Here is a 21068-nt window from a genome sequence, read left to right as displayed (position 1 = left end):
CCCATTCTCCCAGTTCATCCACCTTTCCTACCCCTGTGTCCACACATCTGTTCTCTACATCTTCATTCCTGCCTGCAGATAGGTTCATCTGTACCATTGCTCTGTATTCCGCACATATGCATTAATATACAATAGTTGTTTTTTCGCTTTGATTTCTTGCCTACAAGCAAAAGAGTTTACAAAAAGATGATTGATACATTTGCAAAACATTTTGAAAATTTTTTCTATGTCTTTAATTTTGTATCTCTGAGATGAGGGAGTACACTAAGCTTACTGTGATAATCACTACATGATATCTGTAAGTCCAATTATTATGCCACACACCTTAAACTTATACAGTGCTGTATGTCAGTTATGGAAAGTGAAGGTGTTAGTTGCTCAGTCATGTCTGACTCTCTGTGACCCCGTGAGCCCACCAGTCTCCTCTGTCCATGGATTTTCCAGGCAATACTGGAGTGGGTTGCCATTCTCTTTTCCAGGGGATCTTCCCAACCCAGGGATCAAACCTTGGGCCTCCTGCATTGCAGGCAAATTCTTTACTGTCTGAGCCACCTTGGAAGAACTAATGCTAAAGCTGAAGCTCCAGTACTTTGGCCAACTCATTGGAAAAGACCCTGAATGCTGGGAAAGATTGAAGACAAAAGGAGAAGGGGGTGGTGGAGGATGAAATGGTTAGATAGCATCATTGACTCAATGGACATGAATTTGAGCAAACTCTAGGAGATATTGGAGAACAAGTAGTCTGGCATGTTGCAGTCCATGGGGTCACCAAGAGGTGGACATGACTTGGCGACTGAACAACAACATGTCAATTATATCTCAATAAAACTAGAAGAAAAAAAAATACTTGATACATTCACAAATAGGGTATATTGTATATGAATGCATAATGGCCAAACCTCATTGCCAGGAAGCTAGAAGTACCAGAGCGTACTTTTGATGCCCATATCAATGCATTTTTTTTGTGGGGAGTTGATAGGTTCATGGCAAGGAATGCTCTCCTGTGACCCAGTCCTGGGAAAGGGTCAGGCTTGTTGACTCTGTCAACCCCTCTTCAGTACAAGTGGCTTGCAGGTGGAGGGAGGACAGAAAGCACATGTGCCCTTCACCTTCCATTATAATCTTCTACCCCTGCTGCCTCCGTGCCAGCTTTCAAACAATGAGAATGTGAAGAACTAAAAATACTGTCCAAGGTTTGTTACAAGTGAAAGCACAAGACCTTTTCTCACTTGAAGAAATGCAATCAGGCAGCTTTTGGGTTCAATGTAAGCCCTTTCTACAGATGAGTCTATGATGTATTTATTTAAGCCCTATCATATCAGTAATGAATGGAGTCTGGCCTGGAGTATTTAACATGTGCTTGTTGTCAATAGCAACTATTGAAATTGTGGTATTTACATAGGAGAATCCCTGGAAGACTCATTATAGCTCAGATTTTGTTATTCACGTTTCCTGCAAATACAGCCCTCTCTTCACCTGTAAGAGCATGGCAGGACCTCACTGATCACTATCAGGCTGCCCTTGTCTATATTCAGTGGGGTCCCAAAAGAACAGGATCCTAGCCCCAATCGGAGTTTAAGCTATTTTTATTACCCTGTGCAAAAGATAGAATTCTTTCCATGAACTTTTAAAAAGTTTTTGTTTCTTGTCATATCAAATATTATAACCATAATATGTAATGGTAAATACCAACTTATTCCCTTAAAATATTATACATATGAGATGTGATTTCCCAAATGCAAAAATTTTTTAACATTTGACTAAAATTTTACTTTAGGATTTGAATGATTTCAATTCAGTTATTTCAGTTCATCTGTTTCAGATGAAGTAGAGTTTTTAAAAAGAGAACAGTTTTTTTTTTCATGAGTTATAATTAACTCATACTATTATGTGAATTTCAGGTGTAGAGCATGATTCAATATTTGTATACAATGAAAAGTGACCACCACAGCAAGTCCAGCTACCATCTGTCACCATGAAAGTTACAAAAAAATTTTTTTCCTTATGATGAGAGCTCCCAGAATCCACTCTCTTGGCAATAGAAGTGAATGATTTCTTGTGAACGCTTTTAGAATGACAAATGCAATCAACTTAGATTTTTTAAACCACAGATATTTAATAATCTTTTCTTACAGTGGGAACTAAACTACTGATATAGGTCAGCATTTTATAATTTCAGCAGGAAGATAGATCTACTGCCAGATGTCAGTCAAAAGATTAACATGTGAGAAGGACTTCGGTTGTTGAAGTTATAGAATAAGGCCTTGATTTTCTCTATGATTCATACAACGTGAATTACAGGGAAATGTCAAGCAGTCATGTGCGTGAGTGCTAGCTATATTTTGGACATTCTGTCCCAGTGAGTGAACATTAAGTTACAGATTGTAGTGTGAGCTGTTTTGTCTGTTCACAGGCTCTTTGTTGAACAACTTGTTTTATTTTAGGGAGCAGATATTGATATCACCGATTCTGAAGGACGGTCTCCACTTCTATTGGCAACTGCTTCTGCATCCTGGAATACTGTAAATTTGCTCCTCTCTAAAGGTACTAAGGGACTGAGCCAGGCCTTTAGAACTTCTATTCGGTTTGGTTAAACATTCAGTGTACATTTATTGTGTGCCAGGCTGTGGGCCAGGTGGTATGAACACAAATGGCATACATCCCATATCTAGAATAATTTTCAGCCCAGTAGGGCATAATACTTGAAAAGATAACTTCAGAACAATAACTGATAACCTTTTACTAAACACTTTATCTGCATCCTCTCAGTGAACCAATCCACCTGATTTAGATGCTATAACTGTTCCCATTTTAGATACTAACCCAGGCTGATAATGAAGAAAAGAGATACCTTCACCTCTTCTCTCTTGATCTCTAATCTCTCTATAATTCTATTTCATGTTTTAAAAGATGAGACCTCATATATTAGATAATGTAATAAATCACACATCCTCTACCCCTTTGTACACACACATGCACACTGTAAGATAAACACATTTTAAACCATGTTTAGTTTTCGTACCTAAATAAAGGTCCCTAACTTAAACACTGGCAAAGTTTAAAGTCAATCTTTTATTTTCTTACATTGAAAATCCACCATAGGCTATGCTTTAAATAAATGAGTAGGAGTTATATTTATATTGTGCTTTTTAGGTGCCCGTGTGGACATAAAAGATAATCTTGGACGTAATTTTTTGCATTTGACTGTTCAACAGCCTTATGGATTAAAAAATTTGCATCCTGAGTTTCTGCAGGTAATACATATGTGTGGATTTCCATAAAGTGAGTTGAGTTCAACAGAGAGTAAATTGATTTCATTTATTATGATTTTTATTCCTTTGAAGGCTGAATCTGGAATTTAAATTTTATTTTTAAAGAAAGATGTCATATTTGACATATATATATTTTACAATATAGTAGTGATGATTATGATAATGATAAAAATAAATTACATTGAGATTGTTTTCTAAGTTATGGAGAGTTTCCATATATCCTTATCTATGATAGAATGCCTTTCCTTCACTCTTGGACTGTTATGAATTGTGTATCAATTGAGAAGTCAAGTACATGAATGAATTAGCAGCACTTCCTAATCAATGAAGAAAAACTACTCAACATGTTTATTGACAAATTGAAAACATTATCTCTATATTTATATTCACCAACTAATACTTATTGAGTGACTATTAGGCACATTTGAAGTGTATCATACTTTTTAAATAAATATATAAATAAATATAAATATAGTCTGTGTCTTAAAGAGTCAAGTATATTTGAATATCTAAAATATAAGATGTTTATGGATTGATTTAAGCTGCTCATTTGCCATTTGATTTTTATTTAAAAAGATAAAGTGATGTTCATTTCATTTTATTTTATTCGTTTTTTTAAAGTGATACTAATTTAACAGTTTTGCTAATTTTGACTAACAGAGCACATTAACATTAAGCTGTTAAGTATTACTGGGCCGGGCGTGGGGGGTGGAATGAAGGGAGAGATGAGAAGGTTGGTTTGTGGTCAAATACATTTGGAAAATGCTGGGTTTAAAATATTAAATACATTTCCAATTGTTAGGATTTCTCAGCACCTTTAATACGTAATATGCATTATAGGGAGACAGAGCACCCATCTTCATCTGCATTTATCTTACTCTGGTATCCTTGTTTTTAGTTGTTGAGTTGTGTCCAATTCTTTGCGACCCCATGGACTGCAGCCTGCCAGACTTCTCTGTCCATGGGGTTTCCCAGGCAAGAATACTGGGGTGGGTTGCCATTTCCTTCTCCAGGGGATCTTCCTGACCCAGGGATAGAATTCACATATCTTGCATCTCCTGCATTGGCAGGCAGGTTCTTTACCCCTAGCATCACCTGGGAAGTCCCTGGTATATAACCCTTAAGGTTATTTATACTTTCTACTCAAGGTGTATATATTGGTCCTTGTTAGAAAATACTGTCCTACAAAATAGGTTGAAAAACACTCCGTTAGCATCATCACAGAGTTATATTTAGAATATCCATCTTTCCCATAGATGCAACATATAAAAGAGCTGGTGATGGACGAGGACAATGATGGGTGCACCCCTCTGCACTATGCGTGTCGACAGGGGGTCCCTGTCTCTGTAAACAACCTACTTAACTTTAATGTGTCCATTCATTCCAAAAGCAAAGATAAGAAATCACCCCTGCATTTTGCAGCCAGGTAAGGGTCACTTTAAGCATCTTATGAGCATGTCTTCTTTCTGTTAAATGTTTGCTTTGAAAATATTAAACTTTTTTTTTCCCAAGTTATGGGCGTATCAATACCTGTCAGAGGCTCCTGCAAGACATAAGTGACACGAGGCTTTTGAATGAAGGTGACCTGCATGGAATGACTCCTCTCCACCTGGCTGCAAAGAACGGGCATGATAAAGTTGTTCAGCTGCTTCTGAAAAAGGGTGCATTATTTCTCAGGTGAGGATATAAGACTGCAATATTTACATCTTCTCTGTAACTGGCTAGACTTGTCAGGCTGTTTTTCTTATTTATTTTTGATTATGATATCTCACTTTCAATCTCACTAAGTACTTTTACCCATTTCACTTAATCCTCAAAACATAACATGATTTCTCAAATATTGAAAGGGAAGTCAGTATTATTTCCAACTGAAAACACTGAGGTTCATAGAGCTGAAGGCCTTGTTCAAAGTCACAGAATAAGTGGCTTTGTGTAGTTTCCAGAATTTTTGAGATATCCCTTCTCCTATATACCTTCATCATGCTATCAGCTGTTTTGGCAGACACAAGGCAGTGTGTTTTTACAGACACACACACACATGCTATACAAATCAAAGACTCTACATCTCATTCAATATGATGACTGATAGACATGAAGAACTTCCTTTAAGCTACAAAATGAGACATAAAAATTTCCTGAATTTCACTACAAAAGAAATCTAACATATGAAACAAAACCAAGTTAAAATGTGCTGTGCTTAGTTGCTCAGTCATGTCTGACTCCTTGTGACCCCATGGGCTGTAGCCCACCAGGCTCCTCTGTCCATGGGGATTCTTCAGGCAAGAGTACTGGAGTAGGTTGCCATGCCCTCCTGCAGGGGATCGTCCCAACCCAGGGATTGAACCCAGGTCTCTTGCATTGCAGGTGAACTCTTTACTGTCTGAGCCACCAGGGAAGCCCAAGTTAAAATAATTAAGTACAATAAAAAGTGGCATCATTAAATGACATCTTTGTAAAAATAAAAGGAAAACCCAGAAGTGTGTCATAGATGTATGATGGGCTAATTTCTAATTGCACCAGCGCGGTAGCAGAGAGTTTATTAGGCTAATGTTAAAAAACACATCTCTTTATCAGAGTACCAACCCCAGCACAGCAGTGATGCAGCCGTGAAATCAATGTTCTGCTCAGTTCCTTCCTGCTTCCAAATGAACACCAGGCAACAGACTTGCAAAGGGGACCCCTGGTGAACCCAGAAGACAAGAGCTCTTGCATAACTATGTCATAGCTGTAATAGTGAGGTGTCTCTTGCACCTAATACGGTTATTCACTGGCCCTGAAATTAAATTGTGTCAGTATCTCACACATTTTTTTCTATGTCTAATTTCCTTCCCCTGGAGAAGAAAAATAGGCAAGTGTTCACTGTACTCATATCTTGAATTTCTGAGAGAAAAGACAGACATTTCCCTAAAGGATCAAGTAAGAATTTTTGAGAGCATGAGAGGAACGATCTCTTTAGACCTGAACTCTTAGAAAAAATAAGTGGCACTAAGCTAAGCATCTTCTATCCATGTTTTGTATAATGATATTATTATTATAATGATCATCATCATTATTAGCCATGAATGGTAACCACAAGGATTAATAACACCATCATGGAAAAATTTTTGGTACAATATTCAGTGAAAGAATAAAGCAATATTGAAAATAGTGTGTATAAGTACATTACAGCCTTAAAGAAAATATGTATGACACAGACATGCTAGCTCTAGTTTCACTCACCCAAAGTATTTGATAATGTGTTTATAGACTTTATTTATTTTCTTTTACAATTTTATTTACATTATAATTGACACTGTGTAAGCTTAAGAGGTAAAACATATGAAAGGGTTACCACGGTAAGTTCAGCGAACACCCTTAATCTCATACAGATACCAAGAAATGGAAAAAGAAGAAAAAAGAAAAAAATTTTTCTTTGTGTTCAGAACTCTTAGGGTTTACTCTGTTAATGTTCATTTATAACAGACAACAGTTTTAATTATATTTATTCATGTCATACACCACATCCCTAGTATTTATTTTATAAAGGAGAGTTTGCAACTTTTACCCATGGATTGCAGCCAACCAGGCTCCACTGTCCATGGAAATCTCCAGGCAAGAATACTGGAGTGTGTAGCCATTACCTTCTCCAAAGGATCTTTCCAATCCAGGGATCCAACCTGGGTCTCCTGAATTGCAGGCAGATTCTTTATCATCTGAGCCACCAGGGAGGCCCTTACCCAAGTAAGCTTGAAATTAACTCACGTTTAATTAACCAGGTAATACATATTTGGGCTTCCCAGGTGGCTCAGATGCTAAAGAATCCACCTGCCAATGCGGGAGATGTGGGTTTGATCCTTGAGTCAGGAAGATCCCCTGGAGAAGGAAATGGCAATTCACTCCAGTATTCTTTCCTGAAAAATCTTGTGGACAGAAGAGCCTGGTGGGCTCCAGTCCATGGGGTTGCAAAGAGTCTGACACAACTTAGCAACACGGCAACGACAACACAGAATTACTTGCTAGAACTCAAATGTCTCAGGTATGGCTTATTTTCTCTGATCACCAGACCCACTTTCAACTGGGAGGTGTCCTTCCCCTTTTCATCTATGAGGTAAATGCACAGCTTTTCTCTTCTTTAACAGTGACCACAGTGGCTGGACTGCTTTGCATCATGCTTCCTTGGGCGGGTATACTCAGACCATGAAGGTCATTCTCGACACTAACTTGAAATGCACAGATCGGCTAGATGAAGAAGGGGTATGTACTGTGTTCCGCATACCTCCCCCAAATCTTGGCATAGAGGAACCTTCCAACATTGCCAGAAACCTTCTTAGCTACCCTCTTCCCTTCTTACCCTATATTGGGTTCTCTTTTTTTAAACTTTTTATATTGGAGTACAGCTGATGAACAGTGTTGTGATAGCTTCAGTTGGAGAGCAAAGGGACTCAGCCATATATATATCCATGTATTCATTCTCTCCCAAACTCGCCTGCCATCCAGGCTGTCACATAACACTGAGCAGAGTTCCCTGTGCTATTCCGTAGGTCCTTGTTAGTTATCCATTTTAAAGATAGCAGTGTATACATGTCCATCCCAGACTCCCTAACTATCCCTTATTATGCAGACTATTAGTGAGGAAAGAGTCAAAGGGGAACAGAATAAGGAGACAGCCCCAAGGGGTACCCACAGCTGGTGAGTCTTGTAGAGGCCTGTTACAGGCCCACGTGAATTGATGATAAAATTTTCACCATTCCCTGGGGGACCACGGAAAATGAAGAGGGCAGGGGTAAGTTTTCCCTAAAACTAAGCGTATTTGTTTTGAGAGACTCTCCTTCAGTCCACTATAATGTCCTTCATTCTTTTTTGGAGAATGAGTATTGAAATGTACATTCTTTCACGAAATGACAGAGCCTAGAGGACTATCACTGCTTTTTTTTTTTTTTTTTTTTTGTTTTGTTTTATTTTTTTTTCTTTTTTTTTTATTTTTATTTTTTTATTTTATTTTTTATTTATTTATTTATTTTTTTTTAAATTTTAAAATCTTTAATTCTTAAAATGTCTTTTATGTGGCAAAACTAGAGACTGGCAACCTTTTATCAACCTCCGATTTTTTTAAAATTTATTTTATTTTGGGCTGTGCTAGATCTTTGAAAGAGCATGGATTTTTCCCCTCTAGCTGCGGCAGGCGGGGGCTGCTCTGCAGTTGCGGTGCACAGGTTTCTTCTAGTTGTGCTGGCTTCTCTTGTTGTGGAGCACAGGCTCCAGGGTGCCTGGTTTCCGTAGTGGTGGCTCCCAGGCTCTAGAGCACAGGCTCGGTAGTTATGATGCAGGAGCTTAGTTGCTCCACAGCACATGGGACTTTTCCCCTACCAGGCATCAAACCCAGGTCTCCTGCATTGGCAGGTAGATTCTTTACCACTGAGCCACTGGGGGAGCCCCAAATTTTAACTCTTTATTATTAAATAGTTTTGTTAATAATATCTTAAGCAATTCAACAGTGAAACAAAGCTGTAAAATAGCCAAAGGATGAGTAGCCTTTGTCACTGGATTGTCTGGGTTCTGTTTTCTCTGAAAGAACACCGCGCTTCACTTCGCGGCGAGGGAGGGCCATGCCAAAGCCGTCTCCCTGCTCCTGAGCTACGATGCCGATGTGGTCCTGAACAAGCAGCAGGCCTCCTTCCTGCACGTTGCAATTCACAATAAGAGAAAGGAGGTGGTCCTCACGACCATCAGGAACAAAAGGTACGCTGCCGTCCTGCCCACAATTGTCTAGTGTCCTCTGGCATTGGGGATAATCCGAGAGGAAGCAGGAAGAGAAAAAGAATAAAAGTTTCAGCTGTCGATCACCATTTTTATTTATTTTTCCTTTTTTCATTCAGGTTTAGTTGATGTGCAATATATTATGTAAGTTCCAGGTGTATAACACAGTGATTCACAATTTTTTGTGTGTGTGTGATTCACAATTTTTAAAGGTTATATTCCATTTATAGTTTTCTAAAATATTGCCTATATTCCATGTTGTACATTATCGCCTTGTAGCTTATTTGTTTGATACATAGTCATTTGTACCTCCAATCCCCTACTCTTATTTTGCTCTTCCCCTCTTCCTTCTCCCTCCTGGTAACCACTGGTTTATTCTCTATATCCACGAGTCTCTCTTTTTTTAAATATTCACTAATTTATTTTTAGTCCACATATAAGCGATACCATAAAGCATTTGTCTTTCTGTCTGACTTATTTCTCTTACCATAATACCCTCCCAAGTCCATACGTGTTGTTATAAATGGCAAAATTTCATTCTTTCTTACAGCTGAGTAATATTCCATTGTATCTATCTATCTGTCTGTGTATATATATGCACACACACAAACATATATATATATACCACATCTTTATCCATTCATCTGTTGATGGACACAGGTTGCTTCCATATCTTGGCAACTGTAAATAATGCTACTTTGAACACTGTGGTACATGTATCTTTTTGAGTTAGTGTTTTTATTTTTCCTTAGGATTATATATCCTGTATACCTATATACCCAGGAGTGGACTTACTTCATCATATGGTAGTTCTAGTTTTAGCTTTCTGAGGAACCCCCATAGTGACTGTACCAATTTACATCCCTACCAACAGTGTATGAGGGTTCTCTCTTCTCCACATCCTCGCCACCATTTGTTATATATGTTCTTGTTGACAATAGCCATTCTGACAGGTGTGAGGTGATATCTCATCATGGTTTGAATTTGCATTTCTCTGATGATTAGCAGCATCTTTCCATGTGCCCATTGGCTATCTATTTGTCTTCTTTGGGAATATGTCTATAGAGGTTTTCTGTCCATTTTTTAAAATCAAGTTGTTTTTTTGATGTTGAATTATATGAGCTGCATCATATCATTTGAAAATATTTTCTTCCATTCAGTAGGTTGTCTTTTTGTCGATGATGTCCTTGGCTGTGCAAACACTTTTAAGTTTCATTAGGTCCTATTTGTTTATTTTTGCCTTTATTTTCCTTGCTTTAGAGACAGATGCAAAAAGTCAACATTTTAAAATGTCAGTTGTTTCCCTAATGTTTTTATTTATTTTTTTTTTAATTTTTTTATTTTTTATTTATTTATTTATTTTTTTAATTTTAAAATCTTAAATTCTTACATGCGTTCCCAAACATGAACCCCCCTCCCACCTCCCTCCCCACAACATCTCTCTGGGTCATCCCCATGCACCTGCCCCAAGCAAGCTGCACCCTACGTCAGACATGGACTGTCGATTCAATTCTTACATGACAGTATACATGTTAGAATTCCCATTCTCCCAAATCGTCCCACCCTCTCCCTCTCCCTCTGAGTCCAAAAGTCCGTTATACACATCTGTGTCTTTTTTCCTGTCTTGCATACAGGGTCGTCATTGCCATCTTCCTAAATTCCATATATATGTGTTAGTATACTGTATTGGTGTTTTTCTTTCTGGCTTACTTCACTCTGTATAATTGGCTCCAGTTTCATCCATCTCATCAGAACTGATTCAAATGAATTCTTTTTAACGGCTGAGTAATACTCCATTGTGTATATGTACCACAGCTTTCTTATCCATTCATCTGCTGATGGACATCTAGGTTGTTTCCATGTCCTGGCTATTATAAACAGTGCTGCGATGAACATTGGGGTACATGTGTCTCTTTCAATTCTGGTTTCCTCCGTGTGTATGCCCAGAAGTGGGATTGCTGGGTCATAAGGTAGTTCTATTTGCAATTTTTTAAGGAATCTCCACACTGTTCTCCATAGTGGCTGTACTAGTTTGCATTCCCACCAACAGTGTAGGAGGGTTCCCTTTTCTCCACACCCTCTCCAGCATTTATTGCTTGCAGATTTTTGGATCGCAGCCATTCTGACTGGTGTGAAGTGGTACCTCATTGTGGTTTTGATTTGCATTTCTCTAATAATGAGTGATGTTGAGCATCTTTTCATGTGTTTGTCAGCCATCCGTATGTCTTCTTTGGAGAAATGTCTATTTAGTTCTTTGGCCCATTTTTTGATTGGGTCGTTTATTTTTCTGGAATTGAGCTGTAGAAGTTGCTTGTATATTTTTGAGATTAGTTGTTTGTCAGTTGTTTCATTTGCTATTATTTTCTCCCATTCAGAAGGTTGTCTTTTCACCTTGCTTATATTTTCCTTTGTTGTACAGAAGCTTTTAATTTTAATTAGATCCCATTTGTTTATTTTTGCTTTTATTTCCAGAATTCTGGGAGGTGGATCATAGAGAATCCTGCTGTGATTTATGTCTGAGAGTGTTTTGCCTATGTTCTCCTCTAGGAGTTTTATAGTTTCTGATCTTACATTTAGATCTTTAATCCATTTTGAGTTTATTTTTGTGTACGGTGTTAGAAAGTGATCTAGTTTCATTCTTTTACAAGTGGTTGACCAGTTTTCCCAGCACCACTTGTTAAAGAGATTGTCTTTACTCCATTGTATATTCTTGTCTCCTTTGTCAAAGATAAGGTGTCCATATGTGTGTGGATTTATCTCTGGGCTTTCTATTTTGTTCCATTGATCTATATGTCTGTCTTTGTGCCAGTACCATACTGTCTTGATGACTGTGGCTTTGTAGTAGAGCCTGAAGTCAGGCAAGTTGATTCCTCCAATTCCATTCTTCTTTCTCAAGATTGCTTTGGCTATTCGAGGTTTTTTGTGTTTCCATACAAATCTTGAAATTATTTGTTCTAGTTCTGTGAAAAATGTGGCTGGTAGCTTGACAGGGATTGCATTAAATTTGTAAATTGCTTTGGGTAGTATACTCATTTTCACTATATTGATTCTTCCGATCCATGAACATGGTATATTTCTCCATCTATTAGTGTCCTCTTTGATTTCTTTCATCAGTGTTTTATAGTTTTCTATATATAGGTCTTTAGTTTCTTTAAAGACCTATATATAGAAAACTATAAATCCCTAATGTTTTTAATGAACTCTTTGAGTGACCACAGACACCTGAAGAGTTGCTTAAACTCTCTGGTCTCCAGTTCCCATTTCTAAGTGGCGGGAGCACAGACCCACTTCACAGCACTCGTGTGAGGCCCCCAGGGGTCAGGCGTCTGTAGTCTGTGGCACCATGCTCGTTGTCAGGCTAACTCTGCCCTGACTCCCCTGAACGTGCCCGAAGCTCTCCTGCCCAGTGGAAACCCCCAAACTGGATGTTGGTGAAAATATTCTTCAAGGTAAATCCCTGTTGCTACCAGTACCAGGAAATGGAATTTCCTTTAGCCCATGATCTTGCGTGGCTGTCGGTGTTTTTCAAAACGTACTCTAAGGAGTTTTAATGATGAAGTTGGAGGGTAGTTTGTCCCATGTCTCAAACATAATCTACTCTATATATGAGTCATCACAGATAGATTCTCACCAAGGCCCAGTGTCCCCCGGTAGTGGACTCAGAGATGAGCAATCTCATATTCATAGCAGACCAAGCCTGTGTTTTGGAGCATGGCAAGTCTCCAGGTCCTCTGGCCCATTCTTCCTTAGAAGCACTCATCAGTGCAACCTGGAGTTTTCTATTGATGGTACAGATATCCTGGACGGACTTTACTGATAGGGTTAACAGAAAATTTGCCTGGGTAGCTTTTAGAACTAGCCTCCTATTACAAAGATAGGATCTTGGCGATAAATGGGCTCTTTTTCACTTCCTGTTGTAGATTTCTTTCATTCTTGGTGTCATAAACATCTGTCCAATCAGATGGCAGTGAAGAAAGATGCAAATCTGCGATGTTCTCCCAGAGCCCGTGGTTATTAATGTACTTAATACATGTTGTTGTTTAGTTGCACAGTCACGTCCTGCTCTTTTGCAACCCCGTGAACTGTAGCCCACCAGGCTCCTCTGTCGACGTGATTTCCCAGGCAACAATACTGGAATGGATTGCCATTCCCTTCTCCAGGGGATCTTCCCGGCACAGGGATCGGACCCACTGTCTCCTGCTTGGCAGGCAGATTCTTTACCACTGAGCCACCTGGGAAGCCCTGATACATGTTACTTTGTAGTTTAATTCAATACATGATGTATACCTGGGTTAAAGGTAAAGTGTCATGTGACCAGTACTATGTTGTTGTTGTATGTTTGTGAATGTGGATGTCTCCATACAGCATGACCAGATTTGAAAGTAATACACCTTCATGACTTCAGGGGGAAATCAAAGTCAAAACCTACCTTCTTGAAAAGGCATTTAGATAGAGTCAGAACAGTGATTATAACAACCATCCTTGAATTTGCCCACATTTCTAATTTCCATGAATGAATAAGGACTCTATTGGATTGATTTCAGTTCACATATTGATTCCATTGGAACCAATCAGTTTCTCCTAAACACAATAATCTTGAATTTCAGCTAACCAATCAATTTCTCCTAAAGATAGCAATCTTGAATTTCAACTGGTAGTTCTGTTGTTGCACACAACAGAAAGTTTAAGAATTGTGTTTATTATTTTTTTACAGATGGGGAGAGTGTTTCAAGGTTTTTAATCATTGTTCTCCTACGAATAGATGTCCAGTCATAGAACTGGTAGAATACCTCCCTGAATGCATGAAAGTAAGTTCTAAAAACAAAATTCCTCTGGGTATATGCTTGGCATGTAATAAAATGTGAGGATTTATTGTTGTAATCACAACCTAAACATAGTAATTTCCATCTCTAAAATTAAGCGTTTAGTTTTATATAGGCTACAAGGGAATCTAGCCAACAAATTTAAGAAGGACCTACTTGGATTAAAAAATCTTATTAGTGGTTATGTGTAATGTAGGAAAATATGTTAAACATATTTTTTTTATTCAAACAATCCAAGTCTAGAGCAGAGAGCACTAGAGGAGGTTGCCAGCTGAATAAAGCCTCTAGATGTGGGGGTTTGGGGGCATGCATGTTATTGTTTCAAATTTGCATTTATTAGTTGTGAACATGATTTCAGATTTTCTCACTCAGTAATTCCAGTTGTTTGGATCTGTCCTAATGAATAATCAGATGTATAGACAGATTTATGTGCAATGATGCTTCCTGCAGCGTTATGAATAATAATAAAAAGTTATAAATATTCACATATGGAAAACATAGAAATTATTCCAAAATGCTAATAGGAATTACAGTTGTGATTATGATTTGGTTTTTCTTTTCTTCTTCGTGTTACCATATGTTTTCTAGTTCATTTTCTATAATGACTTGGTATTATTTTAGTATTATGAATATTTTTTTTTAACTATGGGGAATTAAAAGTCTTTTAGTTTAGCCTCACATCACACATTTGTGTAACATACACAATCCTTCCATGACCTTCCCCTTTCTCTGGCAGCCCAGCCTTCAGTTTGCTAGTGCTGGTTATTACAAAGCTTTCAAACTGTAATTGCCAGGCCTGTGTCTGGTTCTTCCCTGCACAGCACAATTGACTGGACTTGTCTTTCTTTTTCATGATGTCTGTTATGACTCCTAGTACTGCTGCTGGGTCATCAACAGAGACTGCCTCAAAATTTTTAAGTTGCCTTGGTGCTTGAGACCAGCCAGGACAAGCATGCCCTCTCAATGGGGCCTGAGTTCCTGTGTCTCCCCTTCAGGGTGCTGTCTAACCCTCTACCCTTGTGTCCTGCAGGTAGGGTTGGCCAGATGTCCCAGGAACTCCAAGGGACCTGCTGATGGGGTTACCTGGGGCCTTGTGTCCACATCTGGTTTCAGGAGGGCAGACTGACTGGGCAGAATTTCTTTCTCAGGATCATGATTTGGGGCCACCAGAAAGGTCCCAGCACACAGATTTGGGGTTACTCAAATTGTTTATGTAGTAGACAGGAACCCCCCACAAAATATCTGTCCCTACACTTCCCAGGGGAGGATCTAATGCTTAACTCTTAAGTGATTTCTCCCTTAACTGAGCATCTCGAGGGCCTCCAACTGTTTGTCATTGTAATATCCATGGTCTAACATTCTGTCCACACCACTTTGGATGTGAACTTTGTCACTGTTGCTCAATAAGCCAGGTACAGAAGCAAACACAATATTCCAGGATCAGGTGATACAGAAGAAGCAACCTAGACTGTGGGAAGAACTCAGGACTCAGCTGAAAGGTCTCGGTTAGATTCAATTTAAGTTATCACTAGAAGATGCTAAGCAAAGGAATCCTCAATCATCTACATATTTTCTAGGAACCCAGAAAGACATCAAGTTTTAGGCAAAGCAAATGGAATATTTCTTACCTAAAATTTAGTAAATGCAATTTCATTCTCAGGTGTGTATTTTTCTATATCACTTGGTATTGCTGAGGCATGCAGTGGTACGTGTTAATACTTTCATGTTTTAGACTTTGTTCCTGAATGACTTGGATCATAGTGTACAAGTCTTTGAGGTACAAGAAGCAAAGGAAGGGGAAAGTAATATCATGGGTATTATTTTAGAAATGGGACCAAATACCATCTTGGAGATAGTCTCCTGCCCAATAGCTTTGTCAGTCTTTCTCTCTCAAAGGTACTTTTGGATTTTTGCGTTATGCCCTCCACAGAAGACAAGTCCTCCCAAGACTACCATGTAAGTTTATTTTATCATAATAACTTGAAATGCATTCTAACTCTTTAAGGAATAGTAAAAATAATGTTACTAGAACTCCAGAATCTCAAAAGACGGTAATTGTCTTCATCTCTCATATTATTATATTATCTACTTAGGAGATAATTTTTCCCTCGGATCTTCAGTTTTCTCTCATGGATTAATTGTTTCTAATAGTTTTATTTAGCCTTATTATTTATATCTTTATATTTTCTTGTGTAATACTGCCTGAAGAATGAAATTCTGAAAGATCTAAGTGGTCTTTCTAGAAGACATTTTTTTTTCCCACAACTAGAGAGTTATTTAGAAAGGAATCAAATACCCTGTTGGCACATTTATTTTTTGAAATGAATACAGAATAGCTTATTTACTTTTCTTCAGGTTAAATGGCTCAACTTTATTTGAATCACTTAATTTTCAGCAGAATGATAGGGTTGCATATTTGATGTGTTCAAAAGGATTTTGGGGGCCTATGCTAGACTGCCGTTTTTAAAAATTGTTATCTTCTACAGATCGAGTATAATTTCACATATCTTCAGTGTCCATTAGAATTCACCAAAAAAGGAACACCTGTACAGGACGTTGTATATGAGCCTCTTTTAACTCTCAATGTAAGTCCACTATTATCCTTATTCAGGTAGTTTCTACATGAATTCTGTAATGTTTTGGTATGATAGTTCTAGGAAGGAGTCTGGAGAGAATTCCAGATTTATAGTTTGATCTCTGTGTATGCCATGCAGCCTAATTCTTTATTTGTTAGTAAAGAAAGCAATCATACAAAATGATTTGTAACTTGGTGCCCTTAAATTTCCACACTGTTGATCACCTTAGTCCTAATGGTCATGCTAGATCTGCCCAACCCAGAATCCAATAAACCGTAAACAACACAGGCTGACCATCAGCGTCTGCTCCTGCCTCTATCCACTTCAATGCAGACATACATATATAAGAGTTTCCAATAGTGTAAAACCCCAGGAAAATGCAGGGGGTGACAGTTTACAGTCTTCGATTCCAAATTCAGCTAACCACTGGCCTCCAGGGTAAGCGCAAACCTCTCAGCAGCTCTTACATCCTTCTGGAAGAGTGAACCCAATCTGAAAGCAGGCACTAATCACACAGTTTGGACCCAAATTTCCCAAGAGACTGGATCCAAACCAGTTCTTATTCCAAAGAGTGCTTTTACATTTCTTGTAAGTGAGGTCTTGAAAGCCATGCAGACAATCTGCTTCAGGGTAAACCAGGAGTTTCAAACTCAAATAACTGCAGAGGAAAACAGGTATCAGATGAGTGGGTTTCTGGTCTAAAAGGACAGCAGCTACTAGTTTCAACAGATTTTAGCCACGTGGAGCAGCAGACTTGTGGTGTAAATATTGGCAACACAAAAGCTTGTGAGCATGTGGAAGAAAACATATTCGAAGGCTGGATGGCAAATGGTGGTGTAGGATCCAGATCGATTCTCTCTAATATAGTAACTGAACCACATGTGACTGCTTAAATAAAAATTAATGAAAATTAAAATAAACTTAAAAATTCATTACTTTATTTGCAGTAGCCATGTTTCAAGCCCTCAGAAGCCTATGTGGCTTGTAGCTCTTTTGCTCAACAGCATAGATATAGAAATTTTCGTCACTGCAGAAAGTTCCATTGGATAGCACTGTTCTAGATCAATTAAGAACTTTCATTTACCTTAAATGAGTTCATTTCCCTACGTGGAAGGCTTTGATACAGACCATGGTACCAGCCATCACCTAATGTGAAATTTAAAAGGCTGGCTAATGGGAATTCCTGGCTGTCCAGTGGTTAAGACTTCCCCTTCCAAGGCAGGGGGGTGCCGGTTCACCGGTTCAGTCCCTGGTTGGGAAGCTAAGATCCCACATGCCTCATGGCCAAAAAAAGCAAAACATAAAAAAGAAACAATATCGTAACAAATTCAATAAAGATTTCAAAAATTGTCCATATCAGAAAAAAAAAAAAATCTTTAAAAGGCTCACTGAGGACTTGGAGTGTGAAGGAAGAGGAGACATGTAGATTTTATGCCTGTAAGACTGGTGATGACAGCTGACTCTCACATCTGTTCCATGCAAATCATTTTAGCATCTGTAGAAAATGGTTCTCTCTAGCTTGTGTTTTTTTTTAAAGAAACATATTCTTGATAGAATTTTTGATTTTTCAAATTTTCTAAAATAAGCAAGTGTTGTTTTGATAAAATCAAAATAAAGTTATAAAGCCAGCAAACAAAAAGCTGAGTTTATACTCAAGAGTTTAATGTGATTGTATTTTTATTGATCTTTCCTTATTTCTCAGGCAATGGTGCAACATAACCGCATAGAGCTTCTCAACCACCCTGTGTGTAAAGAATACTTACTTATGAAATGGTGGGTATTAAGTAGAGTTTCTTTTGAATGTTGCTCTCATTAAATTCATTAAAAATCTTGCAAAACAAAAAATAAACTGACCCAGTAATATTTGATTATTTAAAAATCTTCTAAATAATTGTTTAATGGTATCGGAATACTTTATATTTTATTACTTTTAATGTTTTACTTTAAAAAAGAAATATGTCAAAGGCAAATTTTGGTATTAAAAATGTTGATATTAATTCATCTTTAGCATTAAATGAAATATTTGGGGGGATCATTATATAAAACACAAAGAAGCATTCCCGGGCTCTGCAGTTTAGCAGACAATGAAGTAACAAGAGTATTCCTGGGAAGAGCATTCAACCTGGAGTCAGAGCTAAAGTTCCTTCCATTAATTGGTGAGAGATTTTAAGTAAGTCATAATTTCCTAGGAAGTTGTGATTCCTTTTCTGGAAATGAAAAAGGCGAATTCCAAAATCTTTCAAGTTCAATGAATTTATCGAATACATTTCCAGAAGAGACTATAACTCCTCTTTCTGCAGGTATCTTAACTGAATATTTGTGGTTGAAACACTCAGTTGTGGTTTGCTTATGTTTTGTAGGTTGGCTTATGGGTTTAGAGCCCATGTTTTGAACCTAGGATCTTACTGTCTTGGTCTGTTTCCCATGACCTTTCTTGTTGTCAGTATCAGACCAGGTATGGCTTTCAACTCAACTGGAATCATCAATGAAACTAGTGCCCATTCAGAAATTTTAGACACCAAGGTATCTTCAATTGGTTTTTATATTCCAACTTTTTAAAACAAGAGATTTTCAGAACTGTGGGCATTTTTTCTTTAGAAAATACTTTAACCTCATAATAAATCTGAACTATCAAGACTTTGTTTAATACAAAGAGTTTATAGAATTCATATATGTAGCAACTTCTAAAACCCTTTGTAGAATGAGAGGGAATATAAATAAATAGATCAATAAATGAGCTTATCAACTAACAAAAGGAATTGACATGTATGAGAGCCAATGCACCTCACATGTATAAGGTACATTGACATGTACCTAGCTTAGATGGGTGCTGAAGTATAAAAATTTAAGATAAGATATACAAGGAAGTAGGCTTCCCTGGTAGCTCAGCTGGTAAAGAGCAATGCAGGAGACCCTGGTTAGATTTTTGCGTCAGGACAATCCCCTGGAGGAGGGGTAGGCTACCCACCTCAGTATTCAAGGGCTTCCCTGGAGGATCAGATGGTAAAGAATCTGCCTTCAATGTGGGAGACCTGGATTCGCTCCCTGGGTTGGGAAGATCCCCTGGAGGAGGGCATGGCAACCCACTCCAGTATTCTGGCTTGGAGAATCCCTATGGACAGAGGAGCCTGGTAGGGTATAGTCCACGGGGTCGCAAAAAGTCGGACAGGACTGAACAACTAAGCATGTACAGGGAAGCAGATTTCTAGCTGCCAAGGATACTGGGGAGGGGGAAGTGATGCTTAGCAGGGATAGGATTTCCATTTGGAGGTGATGAAACAGGCATGGAACTAGGTAATAGTTGTATAACATTGTTGAATGTACTTCATGCCACAGAATTGCATGTATTAAAAGGTAACTCTATATGTAAAATGTAACATTTTTGAAATGTAAACTTTATGTTATATGTATTTTACCACAGTTAAAGAAATTATATAGATCTATAGATTCGTTTTCCTTTAGAATTCAATTGGCAACCTCTATTAATAAAGACATTATGAAATGACTGTGTTGTCTTTATATTGGCATCACAAGAGTTATCTGTTTAAAGAAAAAATGGACAGTACCTAGAAATAAAAGCAGATAAAAACAAATGTTTAATAGTGAAAATGATGAAGAAAAGTGTTGTTTTCTTTGATATCCTTTTAACTTTGTCTTTTTTGTTTCAGAATTCCTACGCTATAAATTTCTGTATGATTTTAGTTTTGCTCTCAAGCATATTAGGATACTGCAAAGAAGTGGCCCAAATTTTCCAACAGGTACATGATTTGTTTTGTATCTTTACAGTTGCAAATATTTTAATATGCAAAATATAGATTAATTGCTAAACTATTATTGAAGCAATTTATGTCAGAATAAAATCACATAGCTGGATGAATGTATAAATCAGATATACCAAGTATAAACTCTTCAAAATGTAGAAATTACATGATTTCAGATAAGGCTCCTGCATTGGATGGTGCCTATTTGATTTATCTGAAGCAAGTGGTTCCAGTTTTATTAGTATGTATGTGTCTACCCAGCTCTGATGAACTTTTGAAAGACTTTTTTCTCTGAGATATATTTCATATTTTGCTAACACAGATTTTTTCAATTTGATAATTTTAAATGTCACTGTTCACAGAAGTAATTTTAGGTGTAAATGTTTATTTGGCTTAAGACTCCATTTCAAATGGATCTTTGAATTCCTTTCATAATAGAAATGCTTTACTTTATTAGATAAAATTTCAAGTTACAATGAAATTGGGGAACCTTTTTATTGCATAATTTTTTACAGGTGGCTCAGTGGTAAAGAATCCACCTGCCAATCCAGGAGACTCAGGTTTGATCCCTGGGTAGGGAAGATTCCTTGGAGAAGGAAATGGCAACCCACTCCAGTATTCTTACTTGAAATCCCAGGGACAGAAGAGCCTGACTGACTGCAGTCTGTGGGTCACAAAGAGTCAGACATGACTTAGCAACTAGACAACAACAACAACAATGTCTTTTTAAATAGGTGAACACACATTCAGATCAGAACCCAAGGTTTTATATAAATTATGTGTAGGTCTTTGATGCAGTTGATAAATGGCATCAATCATTTATCTCTCAGTGTGGAAGCTTAAAGTCTTTCATTTAATTCATTTTTTGGTATAATGTTTGTGTTTTTATAAGTCAATAAC

At 37.7% G+C, this 21068-nt stretch overlaps 1 protein-coding gene across 1 annotated transcript; it reads left to right on the top strand.

Annotated features, from left to right (window-relative positions):
• Nucleotides 1–2444: 2444 nt before the first annotated feature.
• On the top strand, nt 2445–20165 carry LOC108634923 (transient receptor potential cation channel subfamily A member 1-like; the record flags this gene model as incomplete). Its single annotated transcript, XM_018045251.1, has 12 exons — nt 2445–2544; nt 3154–3254; nt 4529–4698; nt 4785–4949; nt 7391–7505; nt 8824–8990; nt 13723–13816; nt 15728–15787; nt 16318–16416; nt 18110–18180; nt 18768–18930; nt 20076–20165. Coding segments are annotated over 12 exons (1395 nt in total), but the record flags the coding sequence as incomplete, so codon positions are not given.
• Nucleotides 20166–21068: the final 903 nt, after the last annotated feature.

This window comes from Capra hircus, unplaced genomic scaffold (assembly GCF_001704415.2).
Source record: "Capra hircus breed San Clemente unplaced genomic scaffold, ASM170441v1, whole genome shotgun sequence".
Classification (NCBI taxonomy): Eukaryota; Metazoa; Chordata; class Mammalia; order Artiodactyla; family Bovidae; genus Capra; species Capra hircus.
The sequence above is the reverse complement of the archived record's forward strand: the minus strand, read 5'-3'. Positions and strand labels throughout refer to the sequence as shown.